This window comes from Cyprinodon variegatus, unplaced genomic scaffold (assembly GCF_000732505.1).
Source record: "Cyprinodon variegatus isolate N-32 unplaced genomic scaffold, C_variegatus-1.0 Scaffold109, whole genome shotgun sequence".
Lineage (NCBI taxonomy): Eukaryota > Metazoa > Chordata > Actinopteri > Cyprinodontiformes > Cyprinodontidae > Cyprinodon > Cyprinodon variegatus.
Window position 1 is genome coordinate 1,088,455 of NW_015150562.1, and position 27,051 is coordinate 1,115,505.

The 27,051-nt window shown below is 39.6% G+C and overlaps 2 protein-coding genes across 3 annotated transcripts in view; both read right to left on the bottom strand.

Moving 5' to 3' along the window:
- LOC107084762 (coronin-1A-like) overlaps positions 1 to 4,473 on the bottom strand; it is a 7,571-nt gene extending 3,098 nt beyond the window's left edge. Inside the window, exons 1-5 of one of the 2 annotated variants that reach the window (XM_015374761.1) lie at positions 3,962 to 3,982; positions 3,115 to 3,318; positions 1,107 to 1,229; positions 897 to 1,026; positions 381 to 562 (exon numbers count right to left, since the gene is read on the bottom strand). In XM_015374761.1, coding sequence (XP_015230247.1) covers positions 381 to 562; positions 897 to 1,026; positions 1,107 to 1,229; positions 3,115 to 3,318; positions 3,962 to 3,967 — 645 coding nt within the window. In that variant the 5' untranslated portion in view covers positions 3,968 to 3,982. Of the gene's footprint in view, positions 1 to 380; positions 563 to 896; positions 1,027 to 1,106; positions 1,230 to 3,114; positions 3,319 to 3,961; positions 3,983 to 4,333 lie in introns of those variants that run through there. The other variant, XM_015374762.1, reaches the window with a different exon arrangement.
- Positions 4,474 to 11,810: 7,337 nt separating this feature from the next.
- Positions 11,811 to 24,160, bottom strand: paqr4 (progestin and adipoQ receptor family member IV). The gene is made up of 3 exons (XM_015374778.1): positions 22,930 to 24,160; positions 16,321 to 16,539; positions 11,811 to 13,626 (listed from the first exon to the last, which is right to left on the bottom strand). Exons 1-3 carry the CDS (start codon positions 23,198 to 23,200, stop codon positions 13,193 to 13,195), a joined length of 924 nt encoding a protein of 307 aa, XP_015230264.1. The 5' UTR covers positions 23,201 to 24,160; the 3' UTR covers positions 11,811 to 13,192.
- Between the last annotated feature and the right edge of the window lie 2,891 nt (positions 24,161 to 27,051).

Sequence of the window (27,051 nt, forward strand, 5' to 3'; positions counted from 1 at the left end):
TATATATATGTATATGTATAAATATTTTAGAATTTAACTTCTACTATTTAAAAAAACATTTTTTCAGATTTACATGCCATTAAAATCTGTTATCCATATATATATATTTAATCCTGTCTTTTATTTGTCAAATATTATATTTGTTAAAAATTATTTAAGATAAAGTCTTTAGATTGCAAAGTTAGATTTAACTTTTTAGACTGCAAAGTTCAAATACTTATTTCAGAAAAATATATTTATAACAAGTATGTATTTGAAAATTATTCAGTTTAGACAAAACAGCAGCTTACTGTTGTTATGATAATTTTTATTGTTGTCACTCTTTGACTTGTACAATTCAGCATAGCAGTAAGGAGACCTGGTCTGAATGGAAAACTTACGTAGAGCACGGTGCCTTTGCGGGGGTCTAGCACTCTAAGCTTCTTGTCTTTGCATGAGGTTAGGACCATGGAGCCGTCCCTGTTCCAGCAGGCACTGTAGATGAGGTCAGGGTGAACGCTGTCGATCCTTACAACCGCCTCCCCCTTAGCCACGTTCCACAGGATCACCACGTTATCAGAACCTGTACCAGGCAAACAAGTGCAGGTTCTCTGTTGTTCATAAACATGACGTTTCCATAGTGATAGAGAATAGGAAGAAGGCCTAATCTGCAAAAATATTAATAAATTGGCACTGCATAAAAAGAATGCAGAAGTCAAAAAGTGATAAGGTAGCATGCATGATTTAAAATGATTAAAGATTCAAGTTGCAGTAGTCTGTGACCTAAAGTGTCCGATAACAGAGAAAACTTGACTTCCCGTTGGTGCTGCAGCATATGTGACATTAATAGCATTTGCCTCTTTCCGCTTCCTGAAAAGTAACAGTTCCCTAACAAACCATTTATACAAAGAGATTACCTGCACTCAGCAGCACATTATGGGCGGTAGGGTGCCAGCTCAGGATGCCGACACGCTTAGAGTGGCCCTCCAGTTTGACAACAGGCTCTGTAAGCATTGAGGTGAGCCCACCATCTGGGATCTCCCAAATCTAATCATGAAAGGCCACATGTGATTCACATGAAACGTTTAAGAGCATGTTGGAAGAATTAGGAGGTTCTGATGCCTCACCATGACGCTACAGTCCTCAGATCCACTGGCAATGATGTTGTCGTTATGTGGACAGAACTCAATGTCAAGAACTGGACCTGTGTGACCACAGACGGTGGGGTAGGACATGTCGATACGTCCCGTCTGCAGGGAGAAACATCACAGAGATTGAAGGTGGCTACAAGAGATAAACATTAATACAAAAAAACAGCCAATGACCATGATGAGGAATGTAAAAAATGTTAGGAAACTGCAGGTCAGCTGATAGATCCAGCCTCTGATGTCTGGTAACCAGGTTAAAGAGCAGCTTAGGGCAAAAAGAGACAATCTCACATGTTTGGAAACCTAAAATAAACTCAATATGAACAGCGGTGAAGCAGCTACAGGTTGTAATTTGATGCATTGATGCAAAACCATTTATATAAGTACGTCCAGTTATTATGTAGTGCGCCAATACGCAATACTTCACTAGTTTTTAACATATATCAAGCCAAGTTAAATAAAATTGCAGCGGTAAACTAATAGGGGTATTTGCAAAACTATGTTTTATCTATTTTCTTTAAGAATAAAGATCTCATCAAAGTGCAAACATTTCTATTTTTGAACACATGAAGCCCTATAAAACATATCTGTTTAACCTCTTTTTTATTATTATTATTTTTGAGTGACTAAATTCACTCAAAATTAAGTTGAAATCAATTGGGATTTATCAAAAAGTAAACAATAAGTGTTAAATAAATATTGATGGATAAAATAGTACTAAAATAATGTTAGATTTGAAGCTTAGTAATGTAACTGATAATAGATTAAAACATGTTACCTAAATTAACATCTCTGACAGATGCTCCTACATGCCTCCGAACACTTACCGCCCCCTAGTGGTCATTCTAAAGTTCCCAGCCCATATAAAGTAAATCCTTTCTGTAGCTAATGCTTGAAATCTTCAGCTGTCTCCCTGCTCCAACACAAATCACTCAAATGGGTGAAGTAACTCAGTAGGAGCCTTTTGATCAGCCATATATCTAAACAGGGTGTGATGATGCAGGGAAACATCTAAAACATGCGGCATCTGGCCTTTCAGACTCACTTTGGACACCATTTAACCACCTGCTCCTCACAGGCCTGCTTTCTTTGTGATAACTTTTGTTTTGCATCTTCAGTTTACTGCAAAACTATTTGTTTTTTCAATAGTTTATGTTAGTAACGTGTGATCAGAAAAGCAGCAGAAGACACAATTAAAGCAAGAGGACAGAATCAGAATGGGAGCAAATGGATCTCAGAACAGACACATCAATGATTCAACAGCAACGTGTCCATCGGGCTTTATTCTTGTTTACTTTGTAACAGATGAAGGACAGTGAAGGTCTTTTGTTCATACACTAAAATGTGGGTTATCTTATTTAAACACTTCAGGATGCTAGCAAATACATTTACTTAAGAAATAACTTTTTAAGATATACATTTGTAGTGTTTACCCTAAATTTGATAGAGCTTCCTATAAAAAAAATGTAGTTTAGCCTAAATATTGCTTCGATTTAATTTCTAAATAAAAAGAAAAAATGACATTATTTCATGACTTACATTTCCCTTTTATTAAAATTAGGGTCTGACTTTATATATTTTATGTAAATGCCATAAATTGCAGTGTTTCAGGTAACTGATTTTGACCCACAAATGTTGCTGTTTTAACAGCCACACAGAGAAATTTGCTGCTAAGAAACTAAGATGCTTAGAACGTGGAGACAGAGCAACTTCGCAGAAGCCACATCCGGTCTCTGCACTGACATGACAACAAACTCCTAATATGGTGAAAACTCAACACCAGAGCGAGTGACGTGAAGAAAGAGTGAAAAGACGGCTTCAAACTTCCTTTTTTAGTCGGTTGCACGGCAGTGACAGCAGAATTCAAATTGCAATGTGCAAGCATGGCATTACAAAGACAAAGACATCAGACGTTTCTCACGGGTTTATAAACTGTACTTTTAGCAGGAAAATGTCAAAAAAATGATTTTATCTCTATGTGACCCACCTTGTTGAGGGGCAGCACCATGAAGGCTCCTCCACCGCTGGCATCCACAATCATGGCCACAAACTTGGGGTTTACGGAGCAGAAGTTGCTGTCCCAGGTCATGGTGGAGATCCTGATGTCATCGTAACATTGGTCGGCCTTTACAGCCTGGCCAAAGACGTGACGAAACTTACTGCTTCTCACAACCTTCCTGGACATGGTGAACTGGACAGAAAGCAAAGAAAACATTGGATTTTGAGACATCTATTTCAAATGCATAATGTATGTGTTCAATCGAACAAAGCAGCTTTGATGTCTTGTCTTTATTCATGCTATCTGATTTCAGGTTGCAACCAACAGAAACAAAGCTGACTGCAGTGGAGGAAAACTAGAAAAAAGGAGAAGCAAAAGCTTTCACAACTGCTTCCTCTTGTCCGTCTGCAACTGGTGCCTCTTCTCTCTTTAATTTGTGTCCCACTGAAGTAATTCTGCATGCTGACACAGCCATACAAGGCAATTTGTAAAAATATAACAGCAAGCTATGATTCTATAATCAGTGTGAGGTACACATCGTGCAACCCTAAAAAGGCAAAGCAGCAGGCAGAGCGACAGTTACACCACATCCTCAAAGAGGGTCAAACAAAGCTACACGCTTTCCCTTCATCTTCTTTCTTATTCAAACTCTCATCTCATCCAAACAAATGTGTAGCATAAATATAGGAAAAAAGCTTAAAGACAGGTCAGGATAAAAGCTGGAGATTTACCTGAAATCCTTAAAAAGAAACACAATAATCAGAATATGTTCAAAGTTTTGCATCATTTAAGCTGTTTTTTTTTTTAATCCCAGGGTGGTTCAGTTTTGTTTTACCTCCATTTGTAGATTTTACTTCCTGGAATCTGCAGCCGCGCCTAAGTTCAGCACCACGTACAACAGCTTGGCTACATGTGCATCACAAGACATCTGAGGCAGCCCTGTGTCTAATTTAATAAGGACTTCTGCAAAACTAGCTGTAATTTCATCACAAGCCCAAATGCATGTCAGTAATGCATCCCTGTCACTGGGACTCCCTGCTGTGATGGAAAAGCTAGGCCTCCTATGTGAAGCAAAAGAAACCTACACCATGTGGAATATGAGGCTGATAGATATTTAATTCAAAACAGCAAACAGCTGTCACTACAAGATGCCTTCAGAGAGTTTAGCAGGTCAGAAGTGGATGTGTGAGTGATGCTGCGGGCTTACCTGAGAGTCTCGTGGGGGGGAAGAGTCGGTTCAAGATGCGTCAGTGGTGCACTCTGCCACCAGAGTGAGGGCTCAGAGGAGACGGTAGGTTAAAGTACATCACAAAACGAAATAAAGGAAGTGAGAATTTCAAATGAAGGTGGAAGTGGGAGGTGTCTCCTGTGACATTTCAGGGTTTAAAAAGCTGTAGAGGGTGAGAGGAGAGGGAAAAAAAAAACATGCAACATCATGATTGTTTGCAAGATTACAACAAGATACACAAGACAATATAATTGAGCAGTGCTGATGTCTAGTTTTTGGAGGTGGGGAAGCTGTGACCTTCACTTCCTGTTCACAAGTCACCATCATTGCTTTTACTTTACATACTGTGTCTTTTGCCTCTGTTCAGGTTTTTGCTGAAGGTTTTTGTGAACACAAAATTATATCAGGGAAAAACTTCACGTCAATTTTGAAAATTTATATCGATCTTTACTCCAGCTGGAATGATAATGCAGCATTCAACAGCAATTTTAGTCAAAAATTGGTAATTTTCTTTATAGTTTCAATAGTAGGCCTACGTGATTGCACCTCTGAGCCTGCTTCCCCTGTTCTGATCTGTTTGCCTGACTTATCTTCGGTTTCTTGCTGAATTCTGTCTGCTTACGACCTTGGATCTGTCTCCTGACCTTGACTTGGATTTCCCTTCGGTACCTCTTCGGATCTCTGATATTCTGGCCTGGACTCCTGTTTACCTCACTGACACCAGTTATAGCTTCTCCTGCCGGAAACCCCTGCTCTTGCAGGAACTGCAGCCCTCTTGGCTTCGGCTCCTGGAACTCTCTGGGCAGCATCCGCTGGATGCTGTGGGAAGTCATCTGGCTGAATTCCACTCCTTCTTCTGGGCTCGGACTGAACTTTAAAACCAGGTTAGTGACTCACACACTCGTATCCATCCTCCGTCAGATTTTCATGGTCCCTAACCAGTTTTCCCCTCTACAGAGTTTCCAGCCTTTTTCATAACAGCAGCTGAGTAGCAGATTCGACGTATTGTCAGGGAAAAGCTATTGTAAATCACAGAAGTCTGTCTGCCTGAAATTTTGGGTCAAAAGTTCTTAGTTCTGTCAATTCTGTGCTTATAAACACTGCTGAAACATTTCCTCATTTAAACACTGAAAGTAGAACATGTACGACTGATTAAATGTTATAAAAACTGCTAATATGAAACTTTCACTTACCTGAATCGGCATTTTGAATCCTGAAGATGTGCACTGATCCGACTTTCCGACTCAGAGGTCATTCCAGTTTTAATCTCTGACTCGGAGGTCAAAATTCCAATTTCTGAGTCCACCGGAAATGCATCATTGTCTCTGATAAGTCGCCCTCTAAGTTGGCGAGTGTTAACATCTTTGAGAGTTCTGACCCTAACAGTGTAAATATCCAGTTGGGAGTAGCAGAGGTTTCTTCTAGGAATGACCAGCCTTGACGGGGATTCTGCCCAGCATCATCACAAAAGCCTACATACCCACCTGTAGTACTTAACCTATAAACATATTTTCCTTGCAAACCTGGCACCATTTTTTTTTTTATAGAAACAGCCTTTTTCTATCAGCATCAGATATAGTCTGAAATAATTCAACCATATCACAATCCCCAAAACCCCAAATCTATTCCCACACAAAACTGGATTAGATCTGATTATTTCAGCTCTCTTCTTGGCAGAGTAGGCAGTGTTAATTCAGGTATGTGGTTTTTGGGTTTGGACCAGGCTTTTAAGCACAGTCTGCTGAATTTTAAACAGTAAAGGCCTATACCAATGTTAGACATCAGTGACCAGTAGAACAACCCAAATGAGATCAAGTATCAAACAGTAGAACCATCCAAGCTGATTGGGTGATGTGACATGCTCTTACTTTCAAAGATAAAAACATGAATTCTTACAAAAAATGTGATAGCAGCAGCTCCACATATGTCCTTCTGCACTGCCATGTTTCTTTTGGTTTGTCTGTGGGCTCTGTAGCTCTAGCTTTTGCTATAGGTTCTCCTTAAACCATAATACTGCAAAATGATTGGCCGACCCATTTTGGGTCTGTCTGCAATGAAATTGGAGGGGAAGAAGATGGATCGTCATACTGTATGTTTGTGAATGCATAAATACAGAGATAATTCTGCTTGCAGGCATGGGTACTGCATGATGCTGCCACCACCGTGTCTTATTATTGCTATAGGTGGTTGTCAATGGTCATCTTTGTTTTCAATGTGCAGAAAAAAAATATAAACCCACATTTTGGCCTAAAATTCAATTTTAGTTTTAAAGGAGCATAGCATAAGTTCCAGAGTTTTTTCAGACCTTTGCCAGTGTTGTGCAAGCACATTGAACAAGAGAAAGCCTCAGTCTGCCGCTATGATGCTCAGGTCTTTAGTTTAAAGGCATCATTTATTCTGAGGTAAGAAAGTTATAAATATTAGAGTTATTTTGAACAGAGAATTTGAACTTTTTAGCAAAAATAGGGTCAACTGTGGGCCCCTTTTATTCCAATTTGACTCTTTATTTCACACTAGGCTATTTTTTTTTATTTTCCAACTCTTTTTTTTATCCATCTTTAGAAACCATGTTCTCTTACTAATGGTGAAGGAGGCTCATCCAAGTAGCACTTCACACCCAAACACCCGGAGAGCATGACCCGGATGAATCACCCCTTCATAAACTGACAAATAGAGCATATAGAGGCCACTTTGCTAAATAAAGAAAAACTCATTATACACGTGGGGCAATTGTAAAGGCATGCATTAGATATAGATTTTTTTGTTTTATTTGCACAATTCATCATTAACAGAACATTTCTATCTTATATCTTAGCCAGGCTGGAAAGCTTTCTCCAGAAGAAATAATCTGTTTTACTCAGCATGGAAACATTTGGGAGATTGTTGGAAACTATTGCAGCTTCAGTCTTTTATTGCTGTGACTTTGTTGACCTTAACTTCTTGAACCCCAACCCCAATTGCTAACCATTGCTGTAGCTAAAAGATGCATTTGAGAAAGCACGAAAAAAAAATTTTTAAGTTTATTTCAAGCTGATCAGATTCAGGAAGACAAAATGCTCTAAATTAAACCCAGTTATGCAGCAGCAACGTGGTTTAAGGGGTGGCACACTTATGTTATTAGGTAATTGCAGCTTGTTTTTTAGATTTTAATGTTTCCTCCAGACAGATTTGTTTTCACTACTTTATCCATGATAAAAAAAAAAGGGGTTTAAATACTGTAGTTGTTAAACATCAGCAACAACTCTCTAGTTCAGCGTTTGTCCAATGTATTTTAAACAGAAATGTTAACTGCTTGATTTCAGATGCAACCTTTACCCACTGCAACTAAAAAAACTAAAATTACAAGGAAGAGAAAACAAATGACATGCAGACAGGTTTAAAAATATAGATTTAAGTTTATTGCACAATCGTTGCTGGAAACTGAGGAGTTGAGAGCCTGTCTGTTACACAGGATGCTAAACGGTGGACAGACATGAGGACAGCAGTGCTGGAACAAACTGGGTGTCCTGTCAATAAGCACACAGGCACAGTGGGAACGCATCCCGTCAGTGCAACATCTGAGTAGAACAGGTTTCATGCTTGCATGGGTTCAGCAGGACAGTCTCTACACGCATATGATCAGAGAGGGTATGATGAGCTAAAGAAATGACACATCATCTGGTTTGGCTGAGTTATGGCTTCAGTCAGTGCACACGAGGTTCCACCAGGTGGAGCCAAACTCACTTATAAGAAAAATGTGGAGATGCAGCAGATAAGACAGGACTATAACAGACAGACCCTCCTGAAAGCTCCCTTCATCCTAACAGACAGGGTTTCCCTTATTACATTAGCACAGGACTGTGCAAAAGTTTTAAACCCCCTTTCATTCTTTTGACAAAAATCAAACTGGTCCCTATCAATTGTGTGGGATTTATAAAATAAGAAAGAAGTCCTCAAAAGTTTTCTGTGGAGTTTTGCTGCTGATTTACACATTTCAAGTCAAGTTCAGAGTGGATTATCAAGAAAAGTAAGTTACCCTAAAAATAGGCTAAAATCAAGTTTAAAAAAAAGCAGCTCGGGTCCATAAAAAACCTTTGATGAAGACCTTGATGAAAACTTTGAAAAGTGACAAGAATTTGTGACTTCTTTACAGAAACATGTAAAGACATAAGGGAGAGCCAAGACTTTTGCACAGTTCTGTAGACCAGTGTCAAAGTTCCACAGAATGACAGTTATAATAATAATTTTTAACAATACAGATAATTCCTTATAAACAGGTTAACAGGCTGTCCGGCACCTGTGATATTTAAAAAAAATGAGTTTTGTTAGTAATGTTTGATTTTTTTTCCCCATTTGATCTTACAGTCAAAAGAACAAACACAAGCCTTCAGACCAAATGTTTCCCTTCTTCTGCCTGTTGTGAGCTTCGTAGAGCAAACAGACTTGTCTAAAGCTGGCAGGTGGAGCCCGGTTTCAGACAGCAGAGGTCAGGCCTCAGAACGTTATGGCACCCTGATGTTGGAGTGAGGGGATCAGAGTGCCGGTTCTTACATGAGCTTGGCGCAACCTTTGGCTGATAATGCATAGATTGACCGGTGGAAGTCAGGAGGTATCTGCATGCCCACCAGGGAAGTCATAAATGTCTCACTTGGGTCTAAAACTTGGGATACACTTTGAAAGCGGCTCTACATTTAGCATCCAAACAAATTGAATGATCTTTTCTGATCTTTACATATATATGGACACAGCTAAGCAAAAACATTTTTGATACTGATATCTATAGCGCAGCAGTGAAGCCTATTCTGCTTCTGAAATAACCTCCTCTTTGTCCTCTCTGAACTGTATGCTCATTTAATCTACATACAAGTATTTACATTAGCTTTATGATCTAAAATGTGTTTCTTCCCATCCAGAGCCCTTTAAAGATAAGTGATCAGTGCTGTGGGTTCCAGGAGAGACTCAATTATGATGAATAGATGACTGGCTAACAGTATGAGACATCCGTTTCTGTTTCCGAGCTACGTTCATGCAAAGTTTTAGTTTCATTCATCGGCCAAAATACATTAGTTTCTGCTTTACATTGCAAACTCTACTTACAGCAGGTAATAACAAGTATGGGGGGAGGTCCAGCAGAAATTAGTCCGACTGAACTTTTCAGGGAGTAGGGGAGGGGTGACATCACACTCTGAGTTTAGCTAGCGTGACAAACGACTCTGGGAAATCCTTCTTTCACCTCTGAGTCAGTGTCCACACGGGAAGCAGGGGGCGTCGCTACACCTAATCTGGTGAGAAGAAAAAAGTCTGTGACAGAGGGAGGAAAAAGGACTGCAAACGGCTTTGGCCTCTTAAACGGACAGGCTTCCTTCAGCAGTTCTGAGTAAAACAAACCCGTACAACTATTTAATTTAGCTGGATTAAACAGATAAAAAAACAGATTAAAACGGAGCTGAGAGTCATTAAACGAGAACAGGGTGAGGAGGCCCATTCCTGTTTACAGTAGTTAAGCCGGCAAAGTAAACAAGCTAAAAACATGTTAAAACAGAACTAAGTTACAGATTAGTTTTAAAAGAAAGTGCAAATAATCATAAATCTCAGACATGGCTGGAGTGTATTCACAGAAAAAAAAACATAAAATTGCAATTAAGGGACTTTTTAGTGGCAGAAATGTAAACATATACCCACAGCAGGATACAGTCAGTTTTCCACAACTTATACATTACAGAACATATATAAAATTGTGTCTCTTAACTGATCTGATTCCCATACTAGTTTAGCAGATCAACAAATTTGCTTAAAAATAAATAAAACCCGATTAAATAGAGTAATAAATAGAGAAAACATTGTGTTCAGATTGCATTAGCAAGAAAACAAGATTTTTTTCCAGTCCTTTCGCCAGTTTTTAACTGACATCTTTACCTTTTACCTAAATAAGCATGCAAAAAGTGATTCAGTCCATTCTAACTTTTTAGAGTGCTTTGCAAAAGTGTTTAAATCTGTTGAAAAATCTCAAATTTTGTCACATTGCTCCCACAATCCTCAGGTTTTATTAGTGGATTTTAAGTGATAAGATGAGCACAAAGTTATGGTTGACAGAAAAAAAGATGTATGATGTAAAGTAAATGTAAAGTATGGCGTGCATTTGTGTTAAACCCCTCTTTACCCTGATACCTCTAAGTTTAATCCGGATCAACCATTTGCTTTCAAAATTCCTCTCATGTGTGATTTAATGTCAAGTTTAAGCTAGTGTTGCGCCAATGCCATTTTCTGGCCCCGATACCTGGCTGTGCAGTATTGATACCATACCGATACCATCGGTTTGAAATTGATGTGTGTGTATATATGAAGAACTGCACACTACTTGGATGTAGAATAATTGCCATCATGGCTTTGTAAAGCTGCTGCCTACCTTTGTGAAGCAGGAAAAAGACTAATACAAAGTGAATCCAGTAGAACTTTTTATTGCCTACCTGGAATGGGTGACAATTGTTGAATAAGCTTTTGGCTCTCAAAATGGTATCAGTGCCCTATTTGTTGGTACTCACCGATACCGATACCACCATTTTATCGCTGGATCGGGGCCCTGTCCGATACTGGTATCGGTTTCGGTGCAACGCTAGTTTAAAGGCAGCCCATCTTCCTTTTTGTTTTGTTAGTTCTTTCTTATTTTTACTTTAAGAAGGTTGCATTTTGGTTCTGCTGCAAGCTTGTAATTAGTTTTGCATTTGGGGTTTGCAGAACTAATAACAAGGGCTAAGGGCTGCACCGCGGCAGTTAGATCATTTATTAGTTTAATTATTAGTTTAATTAGCTAAATCTCTGCACCTGCATTTGCTCATTTGTACCAATTTTCTTTTCTACTCATGTTTGAGTCATTTTGCCAAAAATGATCGGGTCCCCACTCTATTCCCCGTGTCTCCTAGTCTATATTGATTTAATTTACGTAAAGTTCTGCACTTCCGTCCACAACAACTGAATCTGACATAATGAAGACCAAAAATAACCATAACTGACAGGAGTGGGAATAACAAGCATTAATCTGAGCAATATAAAGATGGTTGTGGGAATTCTGAGGAGCTACAGAGATCATAATCTCAGGAATGAAGATCTGTTGTAGTTGTGCACCTGGCAGGACCACAGTAAATTTACTGAAATCCAACTGCACTGACACGAAACTGAGCAACCACAGCATCTAGGTTCTTAAATCAATTCACTGACACAGAGTAGAGTTCATTTAAAACCTAAATATAGTAACAAATGTATAAGTATATTTATATACAGGTATGCATTTTAGTAGATAATAGGGCTGAAACAGTGAATTGAATTAATCTGGATTAATCGATTATTGAAATAATCGTCAACTAATTTAGTAATAGATTAATCGTCAACTGGAGTATAGAGACTCTAAAACATACCTTTAGCTGAAAGAGCCACCCACTTAGAGCAGTAATTATACCAGGATTGTAAAACAAATATATAAACTTTTTGCATTTAAGGTTAAAAAAAATTTTTTTTTATCTGTCAGTATGCTTTAACTAGAACTCCTAAAGTGGAAAAGTTTGAGTTCAACCTGTTTTTAATTCGTAAAAAGTCTTCTGTAAGGATCTTTGACTGACTGATTATTAGTCAATTAATCAAAAAAATATTCGACAGATTAATCGATTTACAAAATAATCTTTAGTCGCAGCCCTAATACACCGCGCAGGCTCAGGGTGGAGAGGTTTAGAGCGCATAAGGACAGAACAAACTAATGGTGAAAGGAGCTGAATAATGAAATATGCAACAGAATGGTGTAATCTTAAAACATTTTGAAAAATAAATGTTTCTATTCCTTTAAATTATTAACTCTAGCTAGGTTAAACTTAGGTCTATGGCAGTGATGTGATCAAATAAAAAAAAATTCACACTTTTGCAAGGCACTGATATCTACAGACCTTCGTGAATGAAAGCAGTGCTTTAAGTATTCTAAAGGATGCAAAAGTTGTTCTGAATCAAGAGGAAGTGGAAAAGGTTCAAATTTTACTCAGTCTCAGGTTTAAAATTGGCCCAAAAACACAATTAGTAAACTATTTATTTTTCATTAATAATGCCTGAATGAAATGGCACTGAGATCCGTTGAAGATGAGTGTTTAACACTGCTCGGCGGTTGGGTAGAGTGAAGTAGACTCAGGAATGAACCCCTCACCCGTGTTTTTCCTCTGGGATGACTCAGGCAACAGAGAACCAGGATATGGAGAAGCTGTGATCCTTTGCTGCTTCACGCAGCGACTCCAACATAAATGTTTAGCAGAAAAATGGACGTGAGAGGGAGTCCGACTGCGTGCTGCGATGTGGATGGGTTCAAGATATGAATGTGCTGCATAGGTAGCAACCGTGACATCTGAGAGCATCCACCAGATATCGTTTAAAACATCATCACCAACTTTAGGACTGTGGAAAAGTTTGAAATCATCCCTCAGTTCTTTAATATTTTTATCCAGCCAGTCAGATTTCCCTTTAATCCTTTAAAGATCAGCAGTGAAGAGGAGAAGCAGCAAAAACAAATCCAAAGAAAGAGTCTGACTGGTTGGAAGGCGAAACATTAAAAAATGTTTTTAATGAGGGACAATAAAAAACTTTTGCACAGAAATGTTCATGAGTGAATATTCAGTTAATAACTTTACTGTTTATATGTTTCCACTTCTCTGTGGCTGGAGTGGGAGTGGCTTTGTCCACATTTCTGTGCGTCTTGTTTCATTTATCCGCCTTTGCAGAAAGTTCTAGGATGGATGAAGATATAAAGAGTTTAACACATGCAGAGACCCCCAGTCCCTCCAGAGGTCCTTCAGCTTCCTGATCAGGGACCGGGGGCTGTGGTGTGGGTCAGTTGGAGGGACAGTTGTAGCTGTTGATCCACAGCAGGTCGTCCAGGACGCCCCAGTGCAGGTAAAGAATGGAGCCCACCACCAGTACATGCATGATCTGGTGGCTGTTGCACCAGTAGTCGAAGAGCCCAGGCCGGAAACGCTCCGGTATGCGAGTGATGTTGATGACCCCGCCCAGCACGGCCAACGCGTCCATCATGAGGAAGTGGCGAAGCGAGGTGGGGCTGCCGCCGCCCACGCCCACCCAGCGGAGCAGGAAGAAAGAGAAGCGAAACACGGCCTGCCAGGCGAAGGAGCGCAGCCGGCGCACGCTGCTCCGAGCCGTGACGGCACAGTAGATGGCGTGAGTGGAGAGCAGGATGTAGACGAGTAGAGACACTGTGCGGATGAAGGGGTAGCACCACAGCGTGATGTAGACGATAGGGAGCGCACCTGGCGAGGGAAGAGAAACAAAGAAAGTCAGAAAGTAAGAAAACGGAGAGGCACAGGGATGGATGGATGGATGGATGGATGGATGGATGGATGGATGGATGGATGGATGGATGGATGGATGGATGGATGGATGGATGGATGGATGGANGATGGATGGATGGATGGATGGATGGATGGATGGATGGATGGATGGATGGATGGATGGATGGTTCTATGGATTGATGAATGGATCAAAATAAAAATTTTGTCTTGACTTTTGTTAGTTTTTCCAAGGCACTAAGGCTCACCAAGTAATCTAGGTCACAGTAACTTTCTTGTTAAAAATGACAGGTCAGGCTGAATTACTCTACACTGATGAGGTTTGGTTGATTTTAGAAACCTTGATTCTGCTGGTGAAATTACAAAAAAGCATTTTTTCATGTTGTCATGGTTGCACTGTGTGACTTCATTCAGATGACCCCGTTTTAAACCATCTGCAGCCCCTCCTCCACCATCCTAGCTAAAACTTCAGTGTCATTCCTCCTAGACTCTTACTGCATTCTGCGTCTCATTTCGACCGATCCAGCAGAAGACCGCCATGTTGGGCCTGGTTCTGCCAGAGGTTTTTTCCCAACTGGGAGTTTTTCCCCTTCACTGTTGCTACATGGTTGCTCATCATGGACAGGATCTCAACCTGTGTTGGATAACACACTGGACTTCCATCTTCCAGGTCCCTGAGTGAAGCTCTAGTATCAGCTCACGCAGTCCACTGGATCTACCCTCAAAGCTCAGCATACCATCTCACTAACCACCAGTTCAGGCCTGAGGGGGAAACAGCCCTATTCTTTGCTCCTGTTCATGCATATCTATCAAAATTCAGCGCTATGTCTCCTGTATCAATAAATTTCTTCGAATTGTCTTTTCTCTTCGTGTGAGTTTTTCACATTGAAATACGGACAGATAAAAAGACAACCGTAATGTGCGTTCGGTTAACTTTAGCTGTAAACGACCGTAAATAATCACGTCAGTTTATAGCCATCTGTGGGGAAAGAGGGAGTAAATCCAACACTGAAAGTAAATTATGGGGATTTGAAACCAACAGTTTATGTTTTAATGGAAAATGTTGCTGCTTGCTAAACTCTTATGACTGTGTTGAACTTGACTGAGTGGGGCACATTTGTCTCTGCTTTGCTTGGAATGTCAGAGCTGGTTCTGCAGCTGCAACAGACAGATGGAGACATCCTGTTACCAAGAACCCTTGGTAAATATTTTTTTGTATTTTTCTTGTATAAGAACACATCTTCGAACTCTGCTTTCATCTCTTATCAGGTACTTTAATAAACCTGAGTGATTTTTACCATGACAGTGCTTGGATAATCTTATTTATCCACCACACCTAACAACTCCTGGATGGATCATTAACAGTTTTTTAGCGATGAGGCACTGCTGTGTGTGGTTTATAACAGTTTGGAAAAAGCTTCTCAGGCATTCATTTTTAAATAAACTGTTATAAATCCTGTTTTAAGGGATTCTCATTTAAACCGACTAAGTAAACAAATCCTGTGAAATGATCACTAATTTTGGGTAGAACAACTGGTTTACGTGGAAGCTCCTCTTTTCTCCCCTTATTATACTTATCAGCAAAATTCCGCAACAGCAACTTTTCTTGGACTTTGCAGCGTCTATATGCAAGTTATAAACCGCGGTTTCGGTGACGTAATAATCATTAACAGTTTTATGGATCAAAATCCCAACTTTTATCTGTGGCAACAGGAACCCTGCTCCTACCTGGACACATGTACAGCGAGAGGAGCTAAACTCAGCATCTGATGCTGTAATGTTCCTGCTCTGTGGGGGGTTTCACATAAAAACAGCAAAATAATGCATGAAAAAATACAACTCACATCAGTTTAGATCCCCTTTTGCCTTCAACGCTGTTCAAACAAAAATCTGTTTGTTTTTTTTCTTTCTGTATTTGAGCTTTAAAAAAGTGCAAAACTTGCAGATTTTTTAGTCGGAAAACCATCAATCGATCAAATTTTTTTTATTAATGGCCGTCATACAAAGATATGTCTTTTAAAAAGATGGTATATACTCTTTATGACTTTTTAAAAAGTAAAACTGAAATGAAAAAAGTTCTAAGACATAAAAAAAGGAATGTTATTAACTAAACTACTCAAATAGAGACCTAAAAGATGTGCCTTTTGTTTGCTTTTAGAAAGATCTTCCAACTCCATCACTCCATCCAAGTTCACACTGTATTTTTTATTTCGTATAACTGTTTAAACTGTGAAAGATGTTAAACGTGGTCTAACTTTCAATTTGTGCTCAGCAAGTTTACCTAATAATAAATAAACTCTGTCAATAAAGTTGTGTGATAAATTATAAATGTATTGGAATCAGTACAAGTAAAGCAATTGATTCCCATTGAAAATGAATTAATAATAAAGCACTTGTCAGCTTTAATTCCACCATAATAATACGGAGAATATCGAAGGATCACCAATCATCGAAAACTGTTGGCTTATTCCTTTTACAAGCGCCAGCGGCTGTGGAGAAATGTGCTCTGAGAAATCAATACAGCTACGCCTCAAAGCAAAACAGCTGCAATGTAAGTCATCAGCAGCCAATAAAGCAACAATAAACCCAGAAGGCAAACAGCAGCAATAAAAGAAAGACAGCTGATGAAATGAGTTCAGTGGGGGGGGGGTTTACCCAGCGTGTTGATCATGCAGATTCCACAGACGTCCAGCTTCAGGAGGGTGTGGTAGACGGGCTCCCCTCCCTCGTGGTTCATAAACAGGTGGTAGACCACGGAGCCCAGCTGGGGCGACAGGCAGGCCAGGAAGTGCACCACGCCCAGCCAGGTGACGCTGATCTGAGACCAGGGGATGTTGAGCGGCAGCAGCACCAGGAAGCAAACCAAAGGGATGCCTGGAAAATAGAAAAATAAAACATGACATAAAACAAAAGAAAGGCTGCCCATCATAGACTACTGAAGGTTTGCTTCAGCTTTGTGGTGGAATTACACAGACGTGTCCTTCTGTGGTTTCATTTAGAGAATGACCTGGAATACGGCCAGAGGGAATGCCCACGCTGGCACCAGAAGCATCCAGTTAAAAAAATAACACAGCAGCTCTGGCAGAACCAAATTAGGATGTCACGTTTGCCGTGACGGATTATCTGGCTCAGGACTTTGGGAGCCTGAGGACGCTGTTCCTGGGAGTGAAGAGGATGAGAGGCTTTGAGGGGCTTCGAATGTGCTGAGTGAGTGCACACACCAGCAAGACAAGCCGTGGGGGGAGACCATGTATCAGCGAGGCGCCCTGAGGGAAAAACACTAAGAGCTCATAATGCAGCCGAAGGTCATTCTGCTACTTACACAGGTTCTCTCATCGGCTAAAAGGTCCCTGCTACCTGCTACCCTCCAGTCAGCTGGGTTACAACATTTACTGCTTCCCCAATGCTCGATATGTAGACAACCTTTTTTTATTTGACTTTTAATCAGTTTCTTAAATATGTTGAGTTAATAGGAGGGGAAACTTTTCCTTACTCTATACTGAGAGACTAACTCTGTAATAAGCTACACTCACAGCATCTCACAGGTAAACTACTTTGACAATTGCAAACTGCAATTTATTTCCTTAAGATGTTCTTGCTACAAAAATGCATGAAGTCATTCTGTCTTTTTATCAAGTTTAAATCTGAGTGTCAAACATTTATATTCAGTCTATTTGTTAATAGCTCTATTCCTTTGAAGACCTGTAGATTGAAATTAAAGATGATAGCCGCAACTTTTTAATTAAAATAATTATTTAAAACACAATACCTCAATTAATATCTGAAGTGGTGCGTAATAAAAGTATCACTTTTGCCCAAAAAATAGTATTTAAGTAATTGTTGTATAAGTTCTGACAGATCCAAAATATGGAAATATTTACTTTTTGTAATGATGCCAACATTGACATGAAAGGATTTGGCAACAATATGAATAGTAGTTTTATTCTTTGCATCGCATTTCTAACAGTAAAGCAACAAAATAAATAAATATTAAAAAAGAAGCAAAATGGGGATCATTGGTCAAGCTTTAAAGCATTGGTATTTCACATTATTCTACATTTGGAAATAAAAAATATAAACAATGAGCCTCCTGAGCATGTTTTGCTGTTTGTGCAGGAAAATTCATCTTAAATTAGGCAGACAGCCTTCACCAAAAACCTCCTTATTCAGCCTTCCTTTGGAAGAGCTGTTTTGACTTTTCACGTCTCTGTAATCCCGAAGGTCGTGTCCCTAAAACCGGCAACCATGACAACAAGTCAAAGTTCGTAAAGATATCCTAGGCACATAGAATAATACATTAATGAAGGTTGACTGATGGGCTTCTACGGAGAAAGTGCTCTGGACAGTTTATTTCCCCTTATGACATCATTAGGGGAATGCTTTTCAAACAGAGCATTTTGAGTGCACATTAGCTAAGAGGTGGAGAAAGGCGATGATAGTGTGAAAGGGTTTTTTTCACTTATGAATATCATACACAGGCCTCAGGACACATGTGACTGTTACAAAATGTTTACAAAGTGAATTTAACATAATATGGGACCTTCAAGTAAACAAACTGTGCACCACTAACTGGCAGTGAGGACTTAAACTTTGTTACCTTTGAGCTGGTTTTATCTAAAAAGTGTCTTAATGACAATACAATGGATGAAAAGTGTCTGTGGTTACAACAATTTTAATACATGCCACAGATTCACAACTGTATTTCAGTCTGGCCTTTGACTAGGACATACTGACAGTTTATTTAAACTATTCAGCTGTAACAGTTGTATGTTTTGGGTCGTAGTCATGCTGGAAAGGCGAATCAAATCTTTTTTATTCTCTTAAAAGATTTTGTTCAGAATTTCCTCTGCATTCTAAATGCACGCTTCTGCTCACAAACTTTTTTTCCCCAGCTTTTTATTGTCACAAGTACAGAGCAACGAAATGAACTCTGCATTTAACCCATACCCTTAGGGAGCAGTGGGCTGCAGTTGTGTGGCCCCCGGAAAGCAGTGTAGGGTTAAACGCTTTTACTGAGGATGCCAAAGTGTCAGTCCGTGGGAGTGGGACTTGAACTTAGAACCTCCAAGCACAATGCCCTAACTACTAGGCCACGCAATTCAATTCAATTCAGTTTATCTTTATAGCACCAATTTACAACACATCTCAAGGCACTCTACAGTTCACCAGATCATCCAGTCAAATTTATTCAAAGTTTTCTATCTAAGGAAAACCAGTTGATTGCATCGACTCATTGACTTGAAGGCAATCCCTCACACTAAGCATGCTTGTAGCAACAGTTGAGAGGAAAAACTCCCCTTTTAACAGGAAAAAACCTCCAGCAGAACCAGGCTCAGTGTGAGCGGCCATCTGCTGAGGACAACTGGGGTTCAAGGAGACAGAAGAAGACATAGAAAAAGTAGCAGAGATACAAAAAGCAGCTGTAAAAGGCGGCCCAGTCCAGGAAACACACAGACAGGCAGACGAGCTCTGAGCCAGCTCCCATGTCAGAGGATGAAGAGAGCACATGCAGCCAGTCACAGTTAGAGAAACAGGACTACACTGAAAAACACAACTCTGATCAGCATCAGAGCATAATGCTGCCGAAACCATGTTTGACCATTTCAAGGCACTGATATACCTCTCTATCAAATGACAGACAGGTGGACTGCATGTCTATAACTCCTGAAGGCAACTGAATGGCCTGGGATTTATTCAATGTTATTGATATACTAGTACACAGTATTTTTTTGATTTTTGTTATTGGTACAAAATGTTATATAACCATCATGGGAGAAAATATTTTTTTTAGAGAGTTATAAAATACTTTGTGCTGCTCTTTAACATAAAAGTAACCAACCAGCTTTTGCCAGGCAGAATCCCAGCTGCTTTTTGTCTTTGTGCTCACTCTGCCCTTTTCAAAGTCGAAGCATTCGTCCTGAGCAGGTGATACAGTGAATGCTGTTCACTCCAGGATCTATTTTAGGTTTGTTATCTCCTCCCTTCCCCCCATCCCGTCCGAGCCGACCAACTGAACTTAGGCGTGGACAGAGTGGGGAGGACCTCCTTCTGAACGCCTACAGCAAAGAAACGTGTCTGAGGCCTGAGCTGAGGGCAGGAGGCTTTCAGTTCCCATGCAAAGCAGGCTTAGGCAGGACCAAACGTAGCTCAAATATCACCTGCAACCAAATCTGCATCGACAGGTAGATGAAAGCCACAAAGCCTTAAATGATCTGTGATTATCACAGCAGAGATGAGGTCAGCCGGGGCATCTCTTTATGATAGGACTGCTGTTTAATCTGTGATGCTGGAACACCACGAGCTGATGACCTTCAGAACGAGGAAGCTGCGACAGTTTAAGCCGGCGAATGGGGAAATGAACTGACCAGGGCGCATGTTATTAAGAGAGAATAGACGACACAGGAGATTCTACTTAAGAAAAACAAGAGCTGTGTTATTTACTCCTTATTGGGCAACATTGAAAACAATAAGCAGATGGATAAAACGATGAGACGTGATCTGGCTGCAGAGATTAACGCATTATTGAAATTAATTTCAGCCTGAAAGAAACTAAAAAAAGAAGAGCATATTGTGTAACTGTGACATTTAGGACCTTATGTAAAAGCCACTTCAGGTAATTTTCACAAACCTTGTTTCATTTCAATAAGTTAAACTTTTCTACATTAAAACCCTCAAATAGATCAGATCTAAAGTCTGGACAGGTTTTAAAAAATTACCAATATAGGCCAAATTCTCTTTTGCGTTTGTGCATATTAAAGTCAGGTGCATTGACAATATATGAAAAACATAAAGGAATAATGTGTTTGCATGTGGAAAACCCTATAAACTCAGAAAATATAACTATTCCACAATCATTACCCATTTTTGAATAGATTTGGAACTAAAAGGGCTGATAAATAAAATTACAAAACATGAAAATTACAAACATTTAAAATATTTACTGATTATAGTATGAATAAAATAAATATTTAACTTGTCTTTGGCTATAAACTGCTTAATGAATCTTTAAAAAGATTAACGATTTTTAATCATTCCTATCAGATTAGAGGTTATTTTTCGAAGTAAAAAAAAAGAAAGTTTTGAAACAGTAGACATAAAGGCGGGAGCTAACTTAGAATCAGGAATATATTTGTAAAGCATACTTCTCGGGAAATATATTTTATTAAAAATACATTTTGTCCCTATATTTATGTTATAAATGCATTTCTAAACACACTCCTTTATCATATTCTATATATATCACAGGTCAATAAGCCATGCCATTCATTTTGCTTCATGTTTACTCTTCTTCAGCAGTTTCAGTACTTATGAGCTCTCTGCACGGTGACAAGCTTAATGGAAAGGAACTAAACAGAAGCAATCTTTATTTTTCCTTGAGTGATTTTGCAAAACAGCAGAGAAGTTAGTAACTTTGTTGGAGGAGTCTTGGTCCAGTGGGTTAGAGCAGTGCACTGTGTTCTGAGTGGGCTTAAGTACCCGGTTTGATCCCCACACCCTCCACTCGAAACAAAACGCAAAACCCTAAATGTGAGATAAATAAAGCTCAATTATCCTTATTATTATTAACCTATTCAGTTAACTGGAAGCCTTGATTGTTATTAAGTCTTACAGGTGGAAGGATCTGTGATAATGCTGCATTGTGTCTTTAAAATGCAGCATTCTGTCAATGAATGAGCCACATGCATGGCTTTAAAAAACACATTCCAATAGTGCTATTTTTTTTGTCAGTCCTTCTGTCTTCCAGCACCTGCACTGTGTTGATGGTGCCTCCAAGCACAGAGCTGGCCTCCATGATAAGCTACTCTAACCCCTTCCTCTCAGCTGTAGATAAGCTGCTGCTCCATAAAACAACACCATAAATGAGGGCAGAAAAAAATCTAAGTTTACATAGCAAGTACAGATATATAATCACACTATAGTGGAAATTCCGTCATGCATTTAAGACAATTTATTATGACTGGAATAAAAGTACGTTATTTAAGATGAAATCCGTGAAATATAGGAACATATTTATCACATGAAAATGTATATTATGGGCTGCTCAGAGGTGCAGTGGGTAGCACTGCTGCCTTGCAGCAAGAAGGTTGCGGGTGTCTGCATGGAGTTTGCATGTTCTCCCTGTGAATGCATGGTTCTCTCCGGGTACTCCGGCTTCCTCCCACAATCCAAAAACATGACTGTTAGGTTAATTAGCTTCTCTCGTATGTCTCTTGTATGGTTGTATGTCCTGACTGTCTCTGTGTTGCCCTGTGATGGACTGGCAACCTGTCTAGGGTGTCACGCCTGTCGCCCGTGGAAAGCTGGAGATAGGCACCAGTATCCCTCGCGACCCCACTTGGGATTAAGCGTGTCAGAAAATGGATGAAAATATAGATTAGGTCTGACACTTATGGTGGAAGCATAAATTAATGATGATATGAACACTCCTGGCTGCTCAGTGGTGCAGTGGGTAGCATTGCTGCCTTGCAGCAAGACGGGTCCGGGTTTGATTCCCTGCCCAGGGTCTTTCTGCATGGAGTTTGCATGTTCTCCCTGAGCATGCGTGGGTTCTCTCCAGGTACTCTGGCTTCCTCCCACTGTCCAAAAACATGACTGTTAGGTTAATTGGCTTCTCTATAAAGTCCCCTTAGGTGTGAGTGTGTGTGTGAATGGTTGTCTGTCATGTTAGTCTCTGTGTTGCCCTGCGATGGACTGGCGACCTGTGTAGGGTGTACCCCGCCTCTCGCCCACTGACTGCTGGAGACCCCACTTGGGATAAGTGTGCTTGAAAATAGATGGAGGGAGGGATGGATGAACACTCCCAGCGTCATTATGGTGGGTTTTATCAGCATGTCACTGAACGTTGCCTAGATTTGCATGTTTGCAGGTAAATAAAGCCTGAATGATAAAAATAATTTATTTGATGAAATCGTCTAATATGTGCCTTTTTTAGAAAAAAAAAAAAGCTGAAACCTGCAGGCTGTGATCCAGCAGATCCAACCTCGACCACAAGAGGGTTTTATGCACAGCTTTAAGTAATCATCACACTGCAAAAACCATCTGGAAATAGGTTAAAATAAATCTTAATTTACCCTTAATTTGAGTAGGTGAATAAGATAATTAAATAATATGCTCATGAAATAATAATTTTAATTGTAGAATGTCTTGTTCCTTTGGCAAAGTGTCTCACTTACCTCCTCAATTCAAGAATAAATGCACTTAATTAAGCAAAAATGACTTATTTCGATCTATTTTTTGCAGTGCATGCTGATTCATTTCACTCACCGTGTGTGTAAATGTTTCCAAGTTCATTGTGGAGGTAAAACAGGCTCCTGATGCAGTCCTGCACGGAGGAGATGGGCCGGTATCCTGTCAGGACGTATTTATTGAACTGAAGATGTGGCGGGGAGCTGGCCCAGTCCAGCAGCCTGGGTCCGTTTAGAAACGCCATGGCGAGCAGGAGCGCTAAAAGGACGCCGAACAGATAAAACACAGACTGCAGCCCTATGTACACGTTCAGCAGAATTATTGCCACCAAAACCTTGTGGGATACCATTGGTATTGTTTGTTTTTTTTTTAAATTATTTAGAGCTCACGTCAAGTCTCTGAACGCTACCCGGCAACGGTGCGTCCGCCGCGGCGCTGTTTGATGTGAACCCCCGCTGCCCGTGCGATCCGCAGGGATGGAGGCAAACGGCCAACCATTTGCATGCTGAACGCTCCGGACTGTCATAACATTATTTGGCATCTATGACATGTAGGTGCAGCGCCTCGGCGAGCGAGGGGAGAGATGCGTCCGATCATCTTAAAGCCGCTGCTCGGCGGTTAATGAGCGGCGCTGCGGTGCGGCTGGAAGGATTCTCGGGCGGTGATGCTGTGAGAGCCGCTGCTCCATCCGACTCCAGGTGATGCTAGCTTGATTCCAGCGCTCAGATTCACAGCGGAGGACAAACAGGTTAGCGCTGTAGGTCAATGAGGGACATTAAATTATCCTGAATGTCTTTAGTTGAGCTTTTAAAATCAGTGACTTCCAAACGGAGATTTTTGAAGGACGGCTTGGCGAGCCGGGCGGGCGGCTACCGACGTCTAGTGACAGGGGGCGAGAAAGCTGGTGTCTGAGCCGGCCGTTTCCGCATTGTCATAGCTCGGTCCATCAGTTTAATTCCCTTCATCTTGTCTCTGATCCAGTTTTCTCCCAGCAGTGATTCCGATTCCAGCCGACAGCATTCCTTAAAAAGCGGCTCCCTCCCCGTAGCCCGCTGCGACGACTCCTACAATCAAGCTAACATAAGTAACACTTCCGGCTTTGCTTTTCAAAATAAAGGACTAACTGTAGAACATGCCAGAAAAGGACATTTGGTGCAGCTGAATTCTTTCATGACACATTCGGTATCCATGCAGCAGGATCCTAGAAAGCATGCAAACAAAGATCCTACATGATCAAACAGCCTAACAGTCATTGAGGCCTGTGGGGCTATTGTGCTATTGTACATAACTGTAAAACAACCCTTTTTATAGTAATATCCACCTGTATATTATATTTGGTAATTATCCAGCTGTAAATTTAGTCCATAACACTAGTTATCTATATACTACATTCATCTACTAGTAAGATTATGTTTATAATGGTATTCATCTCTATAGTTATTCAGTAGAAACCCATGTCCTGTATTTATGGAACCATTATTTATCCTGCACTTGCTGCTATAGCACTTCTGGTTTACCTAAACTGCATTTCGTTGCCTTGTACCTGTACCTGCATAATGACAATAAAGTTGAATCTAATCTAAAAAAAAAAAATCAAATCTTACTTAAGTGACTTTATGATATCAAATAGCCAAAACTAAATATTACAGCTTATATGAAATACCCAGAACCAAAAATATATCATGCAATTTACAATACAAATGTTAAAGGGAAGAGCAGTTCCAGACAGGGGCCAACAGGAGCCAGTGCCACTTCAAACTTGTCCTAGCCCCTGATGTGGCGCCTTTACTGAAAACACTCAGCAGAAGTTTAAGTATAAGTAAGTCGATTTTTCTCACAGTAATTGTATTTTCCTTTAATTTAAGCATGTAAGACCATTTTCAGATGGAATAAGAGTATTTTTTTTTGAAGCAATTTAAAAAAATCTCCATTATCCTATCTAATTATCTTATTTTAAGAGCATAAATACTAATTTCTTTGGCAGATCAGCTTATTTACTTTCTCACATTAAGAGCAAAACTACTTAATTTAAGAATATTGTTACTTTTTTTTAGATCTGTTTGCAGTGTGAGTCAACTTTAAGCTTCAGTCATTCTAAAATAGGATTACAGTTTTTTCTGTTAGATTAGAAGTCTGTGACCTTAGCTTTGTGGCTCACTTAATATAATAAACAATGTGCTCTTTCTCTAATAGTTATATGTGCATATTATTGTGTTATTCTTTTGTACTTTGCCCCCATGAAAAACAAGAATCTGTAAATATATTAGTTCAGAATCCCTGCACAATTTGTAGAATTTTTTTTTTTTTTTTTGCTTTTAATTAATGAAACAAATGAACATTTAATTATGCTGTACACTATCAACAGCACTTGTCTGGACAAGTACACTACCGGTATATATAATCTAAAAAGAGATTAAGAAAAACTTAATATAAATATTAAGAAAACACAAAAGCAAATTTTAAAAGCTAAAAAGCTAACCAAACTAGAAAGCTATTGATATGCTGAGATATTGATGTAAAGGCCTACCATTATAAGCTATTTTATTTTTATATTTATTAAGTTTTTTGAAATTTTACTTCTTTTAAAAGCAGCAACTGGTGGATTTTTATTCTCTAGAAAAAAAGTCAATGTTGAAGAGTATGATGCATCAGACCACCTCTCACCTCCTTCGGTTTCCCAGACCAGATGACTAGCACAAGATCCCCCGCTGAAATGGACAGCACAAATGTTGCATATTAGTCAGATGTGGCTAGGCTTGCACTGTGGCTTGTGTTTCTAAAGTATCTTCACAGACTCATTTCTTTAAACAGAAGAAATAATTAATAAACATTGCTTCAATGGTTTAAGTGATATAATCATTTATTTTTTGCCATTTATCTTTCCTCTGTTGTTTTACTAAAAGTAAGTTTCTTTTGCATTAATATGTGCATTATAATTTTTTTTTTCAAGAGTAAGAACGTTGTGGTTGTTACTTGAAAAATGTGGCCGCTTCTTCCTGCTGCTTAAAAAAAAACATTTGTGTTCTGTGGTCAGTAATTTTAACTATGTGAAAAAATACTTTATCATTTTAGTTATTCATTTAATACTTTTGCTAATCTGTCTTCTGTTACAAGCATGGATGTGTGACAACAAGGTGGTGGGTTTTCACATTAATCAGTCACACATGAAGTGAGTGACTAATCAACTTCTTTTTTTAAAAAGTCTGGTCGAAAGACAATAACTTCTATTTTGTCTGAATTCGAAGAAAAAATATAGTCATCCAGGTTTATATGTCATAAAGACACGCCTGCAGTCTAATAAGTAACAGGTCTGCATCATCCAAACTGGGAGAAAGTTTTCCAATATCAACATATCTATAGAAACACCACCTAGACAACCAGCAATGGAATGATGACATGCAAATAAATAGGAAATCATTGGTCAGATCAGGGCTGCGCAGTGACATAGTGGGTAGCAAGAAGATCTGGGTTCCAATTCCGGACCTGCCTATTTTTGAATGTAGTTTGCATGTTCTCCATGAGCATGCGTGTGTTTTCTCCGGGTACTCTGGCTTCCTCCCACACTCCAAAAACATGACTTTTAGGTTTATTTGTTTCTCTAAATTCCCCTTAGGTGTGCATGTGAATGGTTGTGGCTCTGCGATGGACAGGCGACCTGTCCAGGGTATACCCCGCCTTTCGGCCATTGACAACTGAAGATGCGCACCAGCACCCCTCATGACCCCGCTTGGGATATGCGTGACAGAACTGTATAGATGGATGGTCAGATCAGGTCAAATACAGAAAACACAGCAATTAACATTATAACATTAGAGATGAAAAATACAAAATTCAGGTTATTTTTAGTGCTAGTTTTTGTATTTTATGGGGGAGAAGGGAAAGATACGTCTTATATGTAATGTAATGTATGTATTAATTTTATGTTGTTCATATCATTAATAAAGATATAAGAGACAATGTTTCCGGAAATGTAGGTAAGAAGCACATATGTACCCTTTTGTATAACTGCACATGAGCAAATGTGCTCTGGTCTTTTTTTTCTTCTGAAGCCTTCCTCTTCCTCTCATAAACTTTGAATTCCGTTGCTTCTTGCGTCTCTTGGCCCTTTCAAAGTACGGTATACAATGAAAGAAGTGGAAATAGCAGCACTAAGCAGCGATGTAAATTGTAAATACTGTCGATCAGGCTCGGACTGGGAAC